The 17,183-nt window shown below is 35.2% G+C and overlaps 1 protein-coding gene across 1 annotated transcript in view; it reads right to left on the minus strand.

Moving 5' to 3' along the window:
• LOC140887913 (uncharacterized) overlaps positions 1–17,183 on the minus strand; it is a 33,773-nt gene that overhangs the window by 2,800 nt on the left and 13,790 nt on the right. Inside the window, exon 3 of the mRNA XM_073295514.1 lies at positions 1–306. Within this exon, the coding sequence (XP_073151615.1) occupies positions 1–288 (288 nt within the window). The 5' untranslated portion in view covers positions 289–306. The remainder of the gene's footprint in view (positions 307–17,183) is intronic.

The following is a 17,183-nucleotide window of genomic DNA, read 5'->3' on the forward strand; positions in this document are numbered from 1 at the left end:
CTCAGAAGCAATGAGAGACCAGCTGTTGCCATATTTGTGATGCAAATGGAGAATGATCCTCTCTTCCTCTTGCGTGAAAGGGCATTTCTTAAGATTAGGCCGCAAATGATTGAACCAACGGAGCCTGCAGTTCTTGGACGGCCGGCCTAAACCGGAGGATTTCTCAATCGCCACCCAGTTCTGAATCCCATATTCGGCCACCGCGGCTCTTAATTTCTCGTCCTCCTCCTCGCTCCACTTCCCTTTCTTGAACGCCAATGCGTCGCTTCCGTGCATATTCACATACATGCATATGACCCCGGAGATCTTAAATGATCAGGTGCATGGTGAACATGATTCATGCAGATCATATAACGTATATATATTAATTATACATGTATATACATATATACATAGGTATAGAAAGAGAGAGAGAGAGAGAGAGAGAGAGTTTTGGAGTGGGGATTGAAGAGAAAATATGAGGGTTTAATTTGGTTTTGGACGTGGGATTTACATTTGAGGTCAAAGTGGCAGATGACGTCAGCACCTAAATTAACTGCATGGCTTTTCCGATGATTCGGGTAACCCCTCTTGTCCATGGTTGTCCATCATGCATCTTTTAAGGGTTTCATTAAAATAAAGTGTGTATATATTCATATGGGTAATGCTATATGTACATGGAGGGTTACACGTTGGGTTACACAATGCACTTTAAATTATATGATTATCCTACATGCATTTTTGAAAGATTTTTTTCAAATAAAGTGCAGGGATAATCATGTACGTAATTTAAAGTGTATTGTGTAACCCAACGTGTAACCCTCCATCTACATGTAGCATTACCCATATTCATATATATGAGAGGTTTTTATATATGTAGGATTATTTTCAACCAACTATGGACCGAATTTAACCCAAAATAATTAAATAAGCGAAGAAACAACTAAAAAATCTCCATAGGTTTGAGCATTCTAGTATACGAGTCCATACAATAAAGTTATGTTTGGTACAAAGGATAAGACGGGTTTGTGGGATGGTTTCGTGTGACCATTGTTTGGTACCTTGGTTGGTTTTTAAGTAAGTTTGTGTTATGGATCATCTCCATGATTATATGTTATCAAATTAATGTAGGAAAATAAAACCATTGGCCGGACCTACCCTAGTATTAACGATCCACGTGAATATGAAATATTCAATTGAAATTTTGAATAACTCTAAATTTTTATAGAGTTTTTAAAAGTTAAGGTTGAATATCACATTACTTTTAAAACTCTATGAAAGTTTATTTGAAAATAGAGTGTGTAATTTCATTCATAACTTTCTCATATTAAATGTTCAAAAATTATGTAAAACTTCTGTTTGTTAAAAAGACAGTGTCGAGTGAAAGGAAAATCTGATATTTTTTTCATCGTTTTTTTTTGGCCAACTTTACTCTTGGGTTTTTAGTATATGCGATGTCTCTTTTAAATTAGTTTATTGTTTTTGCAGTAATTTGCGGTTTCGTGACCCAGGTTAGTATGATTTTTCAAAAAAAAAAAAAAAAAGGAGATCGTTGATTTATGAATTATGATATTAACAAGAAATGGAAATATTAATATTCAGGACTCCGTTTAGAGAAATATTTATAAAAATGTTTTTTTTTTAAAAAAAATTTATAAAATATTTTGAAATTGTTTTAAGAATAAATGTGTGGACAACTATTCTATAAAAATATTTTTTAACATTTCAAAAGCAATGCTTTGATTTTTATCATTCTCTTTGTTGCGTGATTTTCGCTTGTAAGCATACGGTGTCAAGTTTTAATACAGAAAATGAGTCCAAATCGATCCCACAGAGGATGAATAAAATCATATTATATTAAATATTTGCAACTGATAAAATCTTAATCCTACGTAGAACTACGATGATGGGTTGAGTTTAAGTAACTAAAATTTTCAATAAATATAAAATTAATTAACGACGAGTTCTCAAAACGAAAATTCAATGAGAAAAAAATTCTAGAGGCCCGACATCACTTGACGGTCCACCATAATTTATTTCTAATGATTTTTTAATTATAAATTTTTCTAGTTTATTAGTAAAAAATCGTATTATTTTCTACTTCATTTCTAGAGTGTTAAGCAGAAATTCGTATCTAATAGTAAACTCAATATTTCTATATAAGTTCAACTAGTAAATAGCGCAGTAATTCTTCTAACGACTTCTATGGAGTTATACACCAAAGATGTATTTTCATATGTCGTATTCAAAACCCATCTCTCGAGTGATAGATTCCAAACAATAAATCATTCAATCTGTGACCAGTGAATTGAAAGCATTGAAATCAGAAAAACTCAAATAAACCGTGCGAAAAATTCAAATATATAAATCAAAATATCAAAATTATGGTCTCAAGTCAAGATCCGTCTACCCTCTAGACTAATAAATTAGTTCATGATAAATTTAAGCAATAATATAAACATGTTCTTCGAACACTTCATCAAAATAAAAAATAGAGTATCAAAGAGAATCAAGAACGAAGTTAGAATAAGCTTCTCCGTCGCCGTCTTCCGCCTTCGTACCGAATTCTTTGGCTCTTGTGCGTTTCCAAGTCTCTCAGTCGTCCTTCCTCTGTCAAAAACTTATGCAAACCCTCGATAATAATCCAAAGAAGCCAAGAAATCTCCTTAAAAATCCGACTAGAAAAGTTTCCATATTTTTTAGACAATGCAGCGCTAGAGCGCTTCTTCTTCGGCGCTGAGGAGCTGAAGTTTCGTATTTTATTTTTTTTCAATGAAGGACGTGTAGCGTTGATAATGCAGCACTGGGGAGCTTGGCACAAAAAGTTACGGGCGCTGGTCTGCCAATTTTATTTTCTATTTCGCGCGCTTTTCTTCCCCTCTTTTTGCACATTTTTGACTCTTTTAATCCAAATAAAATAGTCATCACTCAAATTTCTACAAACAACACTAACAACAAAAAATATGCATAATATCGCTCGATACATAACAAAAGCCAAGTTAAATCATATAAAATATAAGTGCAAAAATTGCACTTATCACTCTTTCGTTATAAAATAAAAACATCTATAAATACCTCTCAATTCTTTTAAAAATTATACTTAAGAGAACACTTTAAAAATAGTCGCGTCCACTACTTCGTGGCCTGCGGCCCAAACGGGACTGCCCGATTCGAGTCGCCAAAAGCACAATCCAACCCATTATGTTTTTCGTGGCAGAGCGATCGAGTTGGCCCAACTGCTCAAACTCGAATTGATGTCGATAATTACATGTCCCCTTTCTCAAAAGATGGTATCTCTCACCCACTACACATCACCACATTGTTCTCATTGCATCATTTCGATAAAGTCTTATAGTCTTGGCCTATTGTTAATGTTTGGGCCAAAAATAATGAAAATAATGATATATGTACATCACATAATTTCTTACATCATAAAAAATTCAATGCAGAAACTTCATTTTAAAAAATATCATGATATAATAAATACAAAATCTCACGATATAATCTATTATCTATTATCTATTATCTATCTATTACTCTATTACTCTTATAAATATATGAGTTCCAATTGTGAATTTTTTAATTTGTCCTTTTTTATCTTAAATAATATTAATTAAATATTTTTGTTATTTCCAATGTTTTTTTAGGTTTTTCATTTCATTTTCTAGATTAGTCAAGAGTAATTAATTTTTGTCCATTTATTTATTCAAGGTATATTAATTATTAATATTTAATTCATGTATTAAATTAAAAACAATATTCTATTACTCTTATAAATATATGAGTTTCAATTGTGAATTTTCTAATTTGTCCTTTTTTATCTTAAATACTATTAATTAAATATTTTTGTTATTTCCAATGTTTTTTTAGGTTTTTCATTTTATTTTCTAGCTTAGTCAAGAGTAATTAATTTTTGTCTATTTATTTATTCAAGGTATATTAATTGTTAATATTTAATTCATGTCTTAAATTTAAAAAGTTATTAATTGAAATTTATCTTAATTTTGTTTCCATTGATTTATTATTCAAAGTATATTAATTAATTGTTAAATTTAATTCATTTCTCTATTACTCTTATAAATATATGAGTTCCAATTGTGAATTTTCTAATTTGCCATTTTTTATCTTAAATACTATTAATTAAATATTTTTGCCATTTTCAATGTTTTTTAGGTTTTTCATTTCATTTTCTAGATTAGTCAAGAGTAATTAATTTTTGTCCATTTATTTATTCAAGGTATATTAATTATTAATATTTAATTCATATCTTAAATTTTAAAAGTTATTATTTAAATTTATCTTAATTTTGTTTCCATTGATTTATTATTCAAAGTAGATTATCTATTATCTATTATTCTTATAAATATATGAGTTCCAATTGTGAATTTTTTAATTTGCCCTTATTTATCTTAAATACTATTAATTAAATATTTTTGTCATTTCCAATGTTTTTTTAGTTTTTCATTTCATTTTTTAGATTAGTCAAGAGTAATTAATTTTTGTCAATTTATTTATTCAAGGTATATTAATTGTTAATATTTAATTCATGTCTTAAATTAAAAAAATTATTAATTGAAATTTATCTTAATTTTGTTTCCATTGATTTATTATTCAAAGTAGATTAATTGTTAAATATTATTTATTACTTATTACTTATTACTTACTCTTATAAATATATGAGTTCCAATTGTGAATTTTTTAATTTGCTCTTCTTTATCTTAAATACTATGAATTAAATATTTTTGTCATTTTCAATATTTTTTTAGATTTTTCATTTAATTTTTAGATTAGTCAAGAGTAATTAGTTTTTGTCCATTGATTTATTTAAGATATATTAATTGTTAATATTTAATTCATATCTTAAATTAAAAAAGTTATTAATTGAAATTTATCTTAATTTTGTTTCCATTGATTTATTATTCAAAGTAGATTAATTGTTAAATTTAATTCATTTCTTAAACTAAAAAATTATTATATTAATTGAAATATGTCTTAATTTATTTATTTGTCTATATCTATATATATATATATATATATATATATATATATATATATAAAAGTGACACTTTAGTTATTATCATTCTTCATTTAATAATTAATATTTTTTTGTAATATTTATGAAAATTTTAGGGATTACAAATGTAATCAACAACATCAATATTTTCTTGTCTTAGGTAAAAATTAAACTCATTTCTTCCCACTTATTTAGGTTTGTGTGTATTTTCACATATATATTAAGAAACTGTTTGAAAAAACAAATTTTATAAAGAAATTTCTCATTTTGCCCTTATTTAATGAAATTTTAATAAAATAAAATAATTATACAAGTAGTTAATAATATGAATTTAATAGAGATAAATTGGTAAAAGAATATGACATATGATATTTAATATGAAATAAAAGTGACACTTTAGTTATTATCATTACTAGTATTCCACCTGTGCGATGCACAGAGTGTTATTTTTATGTAATTATTGGAAAAATTATTAAATATGAGTGTTTGAATAAATAATTAAAATACAAATAAATTAAATTTGAATTAGATTAAATGATTTGAAATCTGCGGATATAAATGTATCTTCATTGTTTAAATAACTTTAAAAAATAAAATAAAATTTATCTTGTTATTTATTACACTACAATTGAGGTCATCACAACATATTTCAAATCCTTAGAGTATAAAAATCAATTTAAATTCATTGTGGTTGGAAGAGACAGAGTTTATAAGTTTTGTAATTTTTTTTGGAAAACCATTAGAAAACAGTTTTAAATGGTTGAAATAACCTATTTGAAATCTTCTAAGATGTTATATATATATATATATATATATATATACATATGTGTATATATATATATATATATATATATATATATAACATCTTAGAAGATTTCAAATAGGTTATTTCAACATACATATATACATATATATATATATACATATGTATGTATGTATGTGTGTGTGTGTGTTTAACCCGTATTGTTTTTTGAAATGTCTTATTTTAATATTTTACTTCTTTATATTATATTTTTATATTTAATTTTTTTTATTTCCTAAAGGATTTATTTATCCATTAATTATAAATTTGATGCATGCAATATTTTTATTTTATACAAAAAACAAAATAGAAATTTTTAAAGTTTAAAATAAATTTTAAAATTTTTAAAATTTTTATTTATTTAATATTAATAAAATACTCGTATTTTATATAAAAAAAATTGAAAAGCTAAAGATGTTAATTGTTAAAATAAAATTTGTTAACTTTTAAAATTAAAATAAAAAGATAGAAAAATAAAATATAAACAATTACTAATAATATAGATCACATAATAGTTTGATAAGATAAATGACAATAAAATCCATAAAGCTAATATAAAATGCTATTTATATTAAATTTAATAGAAATTAATATGAAAATATAAATTCAAATTAACAAAACAATATATTATGATAATGACAAACAATTATTTTCTACTTTTGGTCAGAAAAATGTTATGTTTTTATTTATAGCAGACTTTTGTTTATATATATATATATAAATATATATAGATAATGCTAAAATTTAAAAAAATATCTTGTGCAAAGATATTTACAACAACAATATTTTTAAATTTTGCTATTTTATCGCGAGATTTTATATTTAATGTATCGCGAGATTTTGATACATTAAATTGGGCTAATTGCATTCACACCCCTTGTGAAAAGTTTAAATGACATAAAACCCCCTAAGAAATATTAATATGCTAATGCATCCCTCAGTTTTTTAAAATGTAGCACATGTCACCCATATGTTATACAAACTCGGGCACATTTATATCCTCTCATAGGGGTTTTTATGCTAATTTTTTTAAAACATAGGGTCTAACATGCTATTAATTTTACACAGGGTGTTTTATGCCTTTTAGACTTTTCACAGGGGGTGTGAATACAATTAGCCCACATTAAATTCTTATATTGAATTTTATGTGTTATAAAAGTTGATACACAAATTTCATTATACATGTGTTGGGATCGGTTCAGAGGGTAGAGGGGGGGTGAATACACTCTGAAACTTATTTTTCTTTCTTTTCAAAATGATCAAGTGAAGTTTAGTTCACTTAATCTGTTTTCTCAACTTCTAAAACGGTTTGAACAACTTAAATAGTGCGGAAATAGTTCAGATGTTTTAGTGATGCAAAGGCAAGTTATAACACGATGTATGAGCAATATATAAGATAAATATGCAGTAAAGACTAATGCACGATTTATGAAAGTTCGAAGGCTTAATCCTTCTACGTCTCCCCTTCTTTCACTTAGAAAGGAATTCACTAGAAGACTTTGGTTATTACAACGTCTTGCAATACACCCACTTCAGACTTAGGACTTATCCAATGCCTAATCCGAAACTCCTAGATTTACACAGATAAGATTCTCAGTTCTTATCAGATTGATGGAAGCTTTCAGAGTAGCTTCAAGTCTCTTCAATAATGAATACAGTCCGGTTGAGCTTCTCAAACTGCAGAGCGGTCGAGAGGCTTGGAAACCCTAGGATGATCCTTGAAGATCAGATTTGTAAACTGTAGGCGAGGGTTTATTTGAGCAGCAAGTGAATGATCTTGTAAGTGTGCTCAAGTATTGCCTCAGTATATCAGATGAGGACTTCTGATAGTATTCAAGTGATTGAGTTGATTGAGATTTTTCGTGTTGCTTGTCTTCTTGTCACTTCTTGAGCAATCTTCCCTTTATATAGGTCAATCAACAACGTCTTTATTTTGAACGTTCTGATGCTGCATTGAATGCACATTTAATGCTTCATAAATGCATTGATGATTCTGCATGAAGATCGTACACTTCTTTAAATGCAGACAACTTCCAGGGTCCAAAACTGGTATAAACGGTCGAATGCTTTATCTGTAGTCATTCTGCGTTTTTGCCATTTTAGTGCAACCTGTTGTCTCGATGCAAGAGTCAACAGATCTTCTGATACGCCGGTTTATCTCTCGATGCAAGAGTCAACAGATCTTCTGATACGCCGGTTCTGCTTTTGATAAAAGATCTTGCAATGAACGCCTTGTCTCAAGTATTTGTCTTGAGATATCTTGATAAGCAGTTAGCATTCTACCGGTAGATAGATTTATCCTCTGCTGGTTTGAATAACCAGTTGATAGGCTTGTGACTGCAACCGGTCGAGAGACAAAGGCGGTTGACAAGCTTCTGGTAGATAACTTGAAGGGTTTAGACGGTTGCGGTAGGAGTTGTAGTAGATTCCTGAAATACAAAAGATTGGCAGCACATTCCTATACAATGAGTTGTTGTTTGTTATCACCAAAATGTCGGATTCAACAATTTCCCCCTTTTTGGTGATGACAAAACTTAAGTGCTCCGAAAACAATATGAAAGCATTAAAATGAACTTCATTGAGAGAATGAATTTCATTAATTACAATAAGCATTCTTATTACACCTACTGAAGAAAAACAAAATGAGATACAACTGCGATAAGTAAAGAAGAGACAAGTTGTTCATCTTTTGAACCAACTGGCTCCTCCTGACCTATCGCCTTCTCTTCTTCTTCTGTCGGCTTCTTCCTTTCTTCTGGATTCTTCTTCACGTCTTCTTGCCTCTGCTGCTCTTCGTTGCTCTTCTTCCCCCTTTTTGGCATCACCTTGGTTGAGTCGAAGGATGATCTCAGTGAGTTGAGTGCCAAGGCAGGCTTGCATAGTATCAATTTTTGCATCTAGTTGAGCAATTAGAGTAGCTTGCATAGTGTCCATCCGATCATTCAACTGCCTATGAAGGCGGTTTTTGGATCTGACAACTTGTTCGGAGACGGTAGAAAGCGTTTTGATTTGAGTGCGATGATGGGCAGTGATCTCTTTGGACAGATGAGCAAGGTCTAGACACGGTCTCAAAATGCCGAATCATCGTCTTGCGTGAATTGTCAACCCATGAGGATGTGTTTGTGATGTCTTGTGAAAAGGATCGAACTGTTTGCATGAGCTCATGAAGCCTATTTATCAATGTGTGATCCAAAGCTGCTGCCATGGCTTCAATATATGAGTCATCAGTCTGAAGCATTTGACTCTGTGTGTCATTCCTTGGTGAAGCCGGGCCAGACTCAAGATGATGTGGTGCTGGTGATCTGGCTGGTGAGCTAGCTGATGTACCTTCCAATAGTGGTACAGTTGGAGATGTAGGGGTCTCGACTGCAGCCAAGATGGTTGGTGGAGTAGCAGGATCAGCACTCGGTTCATCCATTAGGATATCTTCCACAAACTTTTCAGTAGATGGAGACGGTTGAAGTGCTGGGTCAGCATCAGTCACTGGCTGTTCTGGAGGTGCAAGTGATACAATAGTGCTTGGTATCTCTGTTGGGGGCACTACTGCTTCACTGCTGCAAGGAGCCTCTGTCACAGAGGTGACAGGAATTTCTTGTTCAATCACTTCTAAAAAATCTTGTAGACGACTGGGAGAGGTGTGAGCGGTCGCCGCTGGAGATGAGTGAGCAGTCACAGCTGCTTCCGGTTGAATTACTGCTTGGACTGCGGTTGAGGCGGGGTCGACCGATGAAGATGCTGCCACACTCGATCTTAGAGCGGATGATTGAAACAGGTCAGCAGTGATGAGACCGGTCAGAATCCCATCTGAAAGAGTAATAGCAGAGACATCTTCTTCACCCTGATCTTGGGTAAGAAAAGTCTTCATCATCACCTGTGCTTCCAGTCCATAAGCCTGTATACAAGCTGCTGAAGCTGTCGTCTTTACGTTGTTAAGAGCTTGGAAGTGCTGAAGTAGTTGAGTGATTTGACGTAGACTATTCTGTAGTCCAGTCAAAATCACAAAGTCATCGGTGGCGGTAGGACTCTTGAATTTGAAGTTATTGACACGCTCATTAATCAACAGAGATATCAGGCTTCCTCGAAGCTTCAAGTCGATGAGCTGTCTTCTTCCCAGAGCCTCCACGATGTCTTCAGTGTCAGCAAAAAGAAGCATCTTCTGCTCAATAACGTTCAGAGCTTTCCACTTAGGAAATATTTGAGCAAGCGTCAGGTGAGTACGGGAATGATGTCATCTGTCAAAGCGCTGTAGGTGACGCTTGACAGTGCGGAGAACGTGAGAGATGATCAAGTTGAGCTCTACAGTAGCTGCTGGTTGAGCCTTAGGTGAGTAGATCATCACACCTTTCCCTTTGTCCTTGGGATCAGCGAGAGTGACCTTTGGAGTTGATGAGGCACCTTCCATGATTATCACACCCTTGGTAGGACGTGGAGCGGTGGTAGCAGTAGTGGTAGTAGTCTCGACCGTTGGCAGAATTGGTGTTGGAACGGTAGGAGCAAATCCAGAAAGGAACTTTAACTTCTTGTGCTGCCTCTTCTTCTCGCCTGCAGGCGTGGATGGCACAGCTGCTTTGGAGACAGAAGGAGATGACTTGCTGAAGGCTTGAATCAATGGAACGTTCTCACATGATTCTTCTTCAGAGTCAGACTCTATGATAAGTTGATGCTTGGCAGATTTCTTGGTATGGGCTGGTTTGGCCGCTACCGGGACTGTTGAAAGCGGTTGAGTGACAGCAACAACACTTGCGGTTGAAGGCAGAGTGTCGACCGCAACCTCTTTCTTGTTCAGAAACTTGAAGATGGTAGACTTGTTGAGCCATTTGGTGGGATGCAGAGGCTCAGTCTTGGAGAAGTCTACTCCAAGGACGCTCAAGGTGTGGCAAATTTGCAGAGCAAATCCCTCGGATTGCCCTTTTCCCCTGATCATTTCACATAAAGTAGTGAACAATATGTCTGATCAGTTGATGTTGATTTTGGAGGCGATACAAGCCATGTATTGGAATTTATCCATCGTCACCTTGTCGTACGATCCAGACTTGGCAAGAAGATTCTTGGCCACGATGTTGGTCAATAGCTTGAATGGAGCTTTAAGAGATGTCTTCTGAGCCGGCAGTTTGATCGGAGCATCAGTGGTTGAGAATTCCTTCAACCAGTATGAGCATTTACCATCGGGAAGATCCGCGCATTTTGTCAAACCCCTAGAGGGCAGATCAAATGTGCTGGCGAAGAACTTTTGATTGAAGGAGTAGGACTCTGTCCGGATCAAGCATTTGACAGTCCCATGCTCGATTTGAGCGGTTGCAAAGAACTCCTTCAAGACAGGCAGATCGCAGATGACGCTGCTTCCCAAAAACTTCTTCAGTCCAGAGGCTTCAAGCATGGTGAAGACCTCAGTGATTCCTGCATTGTTTGCCTCAATAACGGAATCAAAGTTGATTGCAAGGCAATTCTTCTGGATCGACATGATAGCTGTAGATAAGAACTCGAGCAGAGAGTAAGCAAAAGCTTGATAGTAATACGATAGAACTTTTAATGTAATATGAAAGCTTTAGCAACGGTGAAAGGTTGATATACGAGTGTAAAGAAGTATATGTAGGAACCTATGGGCCATATGGTGATGTCATGAAAAGTATTTTTGAAATTCAAAAAGTTTTGAAGAGTATAATCACCGCGCCCAATCAATGTCATTTGGTTCAAAGCACAAAGCTGCTAGTACGGAGCCTGTCAGAGACTAGCTAAAGGCGGATGATATGCCAACATTTATGGCAATGTAACAGCTAAGCTATTAACGTCATACTAGCAATCATTCCCCCTAAAAGCATGCATACTAACTTAGATCTACTAAGCCAAGAATATTTCGAAAATATGAAAACTTAGCGTCCGGTAAAGGCTTGGTGAATATGTCGGCTGCTTGCTGATCGGTAGAGATGTATTCCAGCCTGATTTCCTTCTTTAAGACATGATCTCGGATAAAGTGATGCCTGACATCAATGTGCTTTTTCCTAGAGTGCATCACTGGATTGTGAGTGATGGCTATGGCACTTGTATTGTCACAGTAGATTGGAGCTTCACTCGACCGGATTCCATAATCATTAAGCTGCTGTTGAATCCTGAGTATTTGAGCACAATAGCTGCCAGCAGCAAGGTATTCTGCTTCGGCGGTCGAGGTAGCAATTGATGTCTGCTTCTTACTTGACCACGAAATTAGTCTATCTCCAAGGAATTGACATGTGCCACTTGTACTTTTGCGATCAATTCTACAACTTGCATAATCTGCATCTGAATAGCCAAGAAGATTAAGATTTGAATCTTTGGGATACCAAAGACCCACATTAGTAGTTCCTTTAATATATTTAATTATTCGTTTGGCGGCAATGAAATGAGATTGCTTAGGTGCTGCTTGAAATCTAGCACATAAACAAACTGAATACATGATATCTGGTCGACTGGCAGTCAAATAAAGCAATGAGCCAATAAGACCTCGATACATTGTTACCTCGACCGGGATTCCCCCTTCATCTTTATCAAGCTTGATTGATGCACTCATGGGGGTAGATACAGTTGAGCACTGTTCCATTCCAAACTTCTTTACCAATTCCTTGGCATACTTGGATTGATTGATAAATATTCCAGTTTCAAGTTGCTTCACTTGCAATCCAAGAAAGAAATTTAGCTCGCCCATCATGCTCATTTCAAATTTCTCCTGCATCATCTTAGAGAACTTTGAGCACAACTTGGGGTTAGTTGACCCAAATATAATGTCATCAACATAAATTTGTACTAGTAACACATGATCACCTTTTACAAATTTAAACAAGGTCTTATCGACCGTTCCAATTTGGAAATCATGTTCCAGTAAAAATTTTAGTAATGTATCATACCATGCACGCGGTGCTTGTTTTAATCCATAGAGGGCTTTGTCAAGTTTATAGATATATTGAGGATGAGTAGGATTGACAAAACCTGGTGGTTGTTCAACGTACACCTCTTCTTGAAGTAGACCATTGAGGAATGCAGACTTGACATCCATTTGATAAACTTTAAAGTCCTTGAAAGCTGCATAGGCAAGAAAAATGCGGATTGCTTCTAGTCTTGCAACTGGCGCGAAGGATTTCTCAAAGTCTATGCCTTCTTCTTGTCTGAATCCTTGTGCAACAAGCCGAGCTTTGTTACGCACAACAGTGCCATGTTCATCGAGCTTGTTACGAAACACCCATCTAGTTCCAATCACATTTTGATTTTCCGGTCGAGGAACTAGATGCCAAACATTGTTGCGGGTGAATTGATTCAACTCTTCTTGCATAGCTTCAATCCAGCTGGCATCTGATAGAGCTTCATCTATCTTCTTGGGCTCTACCTGAGATATGAAAGCTGCATGCAAGAATTCATTAATCATTTGACCACGTGTTTTTCGAGGAGCAGAAGGGTCACCTATGACCAACCCAGGTGGATGATCTTTGTTCCACCTAAAATAATTCCCTAAAGGGTTGTCATCAATTGGTTGACGAACGTCCTCGTTTACTGGATCATCATTGGCAGGAGGATCGTTATCAACCGGTGGATCCTCTTCTGGCCTTGTTTGATCACACGGTAGAGGGAACTGGATCATCCTTCTTTGGAGGATATGGATCACTGTCACTCTCTTCCTGTAGATTTGTGTTTTCCAGTCTATGACTCAGATCATTTATGCTCCCTTGAGTTTGTTCTGTACAAAGAGTAGATTCATCAAAAACAACATGAATGATTTCCTCGACCGTTAGTGATCTTTGATTGAACACTCGATAAGCTCTGCTAACGGCTGAGTAACCAATAAAAGTTCCTTCGTCTGCTTTGGCATCGAAAGCTGTCAAATGATTTTTGCCATTGTTGTGGATAAAGCATTTGCACCCAAAAATTTTGAAGTATGAAATATCAGGTTTTGTGCCATTCCAGATCTCATATGGAGTTTTGTTAAATCGTTTATTAATCATAGATCTGTTTTGAGTATAGCAAGTTGTGTTAACTGCTTCTGCCCAAAGCCTTTGAGAAACATTTGAATCAGCAATCATAGTTCTGGCTGCTTCTTTTAAAGTACGGTTCCTTCTTTCAGCCACCCCATTTTGCTGTGGGGATCTAGCAGCTGACAACTCATGCTTGATTCCCTGATCATCTAGATAAGTCATAAGAGTGGTGTTTAAAAATTCAGTCCCTCTATCACTCCTGATTCTATCTATCACAGTAGATTGTTCATTTTGCAAGCGTTTAAAAAGCTTAATCAGGTGAGGTGCAGTTTGATCTTTTGAAGAGAGAAAGATGACCCAAGTAAATCGAGAAAAGTCATCTATAACAACAAGAGCATATCTCATTCCCCCTATGCTTTTTACTGGTATAGGACCAAATAGGTCCATGTGAAGTAAATCTAAGCATTTGGAAGAAGACATACACCCTTTATTTTTAAAGGTTGCTCTCACCTGCTTTCCTAGTTGACAAGCAGGACAAACTTTGTCTTTTATAAAATCTCCTTCAGGCAGACCAGAAACCAAATCATGCTTCCTCAAGTTAGAGATGGACTTAAAATTTAGATGATTTAACCGCTTATGCCACAACCAATGTTTATCATGATGAGCAGTAAGACAAGTAGGTGAAGAAATATGTGAGCAAGACCAGTTTACCTTGTAGGTGTTTAGGTCTCTTACACCGGTCATAAGAGTCTCACCTTTGTCATTTTTGATGATGCAAGTGTGTTTGTGAAACTCGACCGAATGATCATTGTCACATAGTTGACTAATACTTATCAAATTATAGCACAGTTTGTCAACAAGCAACACATCTTTAATAATGATGTTACCATGGATAATCTTACCCTTACCCACGGTTTTACCTTTGGAGTTGTCTCAAAAGCTGATCTTTGGTCCTTTGCACAGCACAACTTCTGTTATAAGTTCTGGATTTCCTGTCATGTGCCGTGAGCAACCACTATCTAAGTACCAGGTAGTGTCTTTGATAGAAGTGGTCTTCTCGCCCGTTTGGACTTTTAGTACCTGCAAAAAGTGAAGAACTTTTGGTACCCATATCTAGTAGGGTCCAGGTCGGATTAGCCCTTTCGGGACCCACACCTGGAACACCCTTACAGGTTTGCCCGTGTGTGTGTCCAGAAATCTGTGCGGTCGATAAGCAGTAAATGTGTGTGCTTGTGAGGTTGTTGTGTGCTGCTTGCCTTTTTTATCTTTATCAGTTAGCCTGTACCTCTTTTGAACTGGCCTGCAATTAAAGTACTGGTAAGGCTTCTCCTTTGACCATCTTTTCTTAGAGTAGTTAGACTCATTCCATGGCCTTTTGAAATTAGATTGGTTTCACTTTCTTCTTTCATTAGGTTTTGGTTTAATCCAAGTTCCTCTTTGATTAGAGATCTGGGGATCCACATATCCCAGCCCTCTATGCTTAGAGCTTCGTTCGTTAGATACTTTCTGATTTTTGTCAAAGCTGCACTCATCATGTTCATATATCGTGCTGGACCTGACAAATCTTATTTTGTTAAGATTGCCTTTGTCCAGGCTTGACTGAATACAAGATTCCATAGACTGTTCATTTGTTCCAAACCCTAGACCGGTTTTGTCATGTGCCGGTCTTTGGATTTCTTGAATCTTGTCAATGGTTACAGAAGATTTATTCCAAGCCTTAATTGTTTCAAGTAGTTTTTTGTTCTCAGTCAAGGTTGCTTGGAACACTCTTTTCAAGGTGTCATTCTCAGTAGCCAGCAGACTTAGCTTGACCTTAAGACCATCAAGCTCTTTTCGCTGCATGCAGCTTGATTCGCTTGACTTATCTTTTAGGTCAGCTCTTTCTGCCTTTACCTCCTCGAATTCCTTGGATAATGCTTTGTATTCATTAGCCATTTCGTGTAAAGCAGTAACTAGATCACTGTGAGTAAATTCAGGTGAACCAAAGTCAAATACCTCCTCAGCTTCTTCTTCGATGTCAGCCATAAGGCATTCGACCTTTTCATCATCGCTGTCATCTGAAGAGCTTCCGGTATTGGGGTTGTCAGAGTCAGACTCAGCCCACTTGCTTTTGCTTTCGTCTGCTACTAGAACCCTTTGGTCTCTTCCTTTTCTAAACGTCCTCTTGTCCTCCTTGCCCCTTCTTCTTTCGAAGAATTGCTTCTGATCATTGCTCTTAGGCTTGGTGAAATCTGCAATGAAGTGGCCTGGCTTGCCACAGTTAAAACAAGTAGGACCATCGTCTGTATGGTCCGATTTATGATATTTTTTAAATTTAAAATTGTTTTTACGCATAAATCTACCAAATTTCTTGACAAAGAGTGTCATGGCTTCGTTGCTGATTTGCTCAGCTGATCTCTTTGGAGCTTCCTCGACCGGTGGATGCATCACCGTTGAGGTTAAGGCCTTGGTTGGTTGAGAGGTAGATGGTTCATCTTCTGTCCTCATGTTGAGCTCGAACTCGTAGGCTTTGAGATCTGCAAAGAGATCGTGCAATTCAACCTTGCTTAAGTCTTTTGACTCCCTCATGGCCACTGTCTTGATCTCCCATTCTTTGGGCAAAGCTCTCATAACCTTCACAGCAATTTCACGGTTAGTATAAGTTTTTCCTAAAGCAATAAGATCACAAATGATACTACTGAACCGTTCATCAAATTCAGCCATGGTTTTCCCTGGCTTCATTTTGGCATTGTCATATTTTTGAATGGCCATGGTGAGCTTGTTTTCCTTGGTCTGGTCATTTCCTTCACACAGCTGAGTGAGCTTCTCCCAAATCTCCTTTGCTGTGGAGCATGACTTGATTTTGCTGAACATGTTCTTGTCCAGTGTTTTGTATAGGATGTCCCGGGCCACATTGTCAAGATTGGCCTTCTTTTTGTCCTCAGTAGTCCACTCAGCTCTTGGTTTCTCAATCATTTGTCCTGCACCATCGGTTAGAGCTGGGTTGACCTTCATGATTTTGATAGGACCGTCTGTTATGACATATAGCATGTCATCGTCCTGTGCTGCAAGATGTGCCTGCATGCGAATTTTCCAGTCATCATAATCTTCTTTAGAAAACATAGGAATTTTGTTGAAAGAAGTCATGATTTTAAAACTTTAGATCAGCAGTTGAGAAAGGAACCCGCTTTGATACCACTTGTTGGGATCGGTTCAGAGGGTAGAGGGGGGGTGAATACACTCTGAAACTTATTTTCTTTCTTTTCAAAATGATCAAGTGAAGTTTAGTTCACTTAATCTGTTTTCTCAACTTCTAAAACGGTTTGAACAACTTAAATAGTGCGGAAATAGTTCAGAGATTTTAGTGATGCAAAGGCAAGTTATAACACGATGTATGAGCAATATATAAGATAAATATGCAGTAAAGACTAAGGCACGATTTATGAAAGTTCGAAGGCTTAATCCTTCTACG

Source organism: Henckelia pumila, chromosome 3 (genome assembly GCF_033568475.1).
Source record: "Henckelia pumila isolate YLH828 chromosome 3, ASM3356847v2, whole genome shotgun sequence".
Classification (NCBI taxonomy): Eukaryota; Viridiplantae; Streptophyta; class Magnoliopsida; order Lamiales; family Gesneriaceae; genus Henckelia; species Henckelia pumila.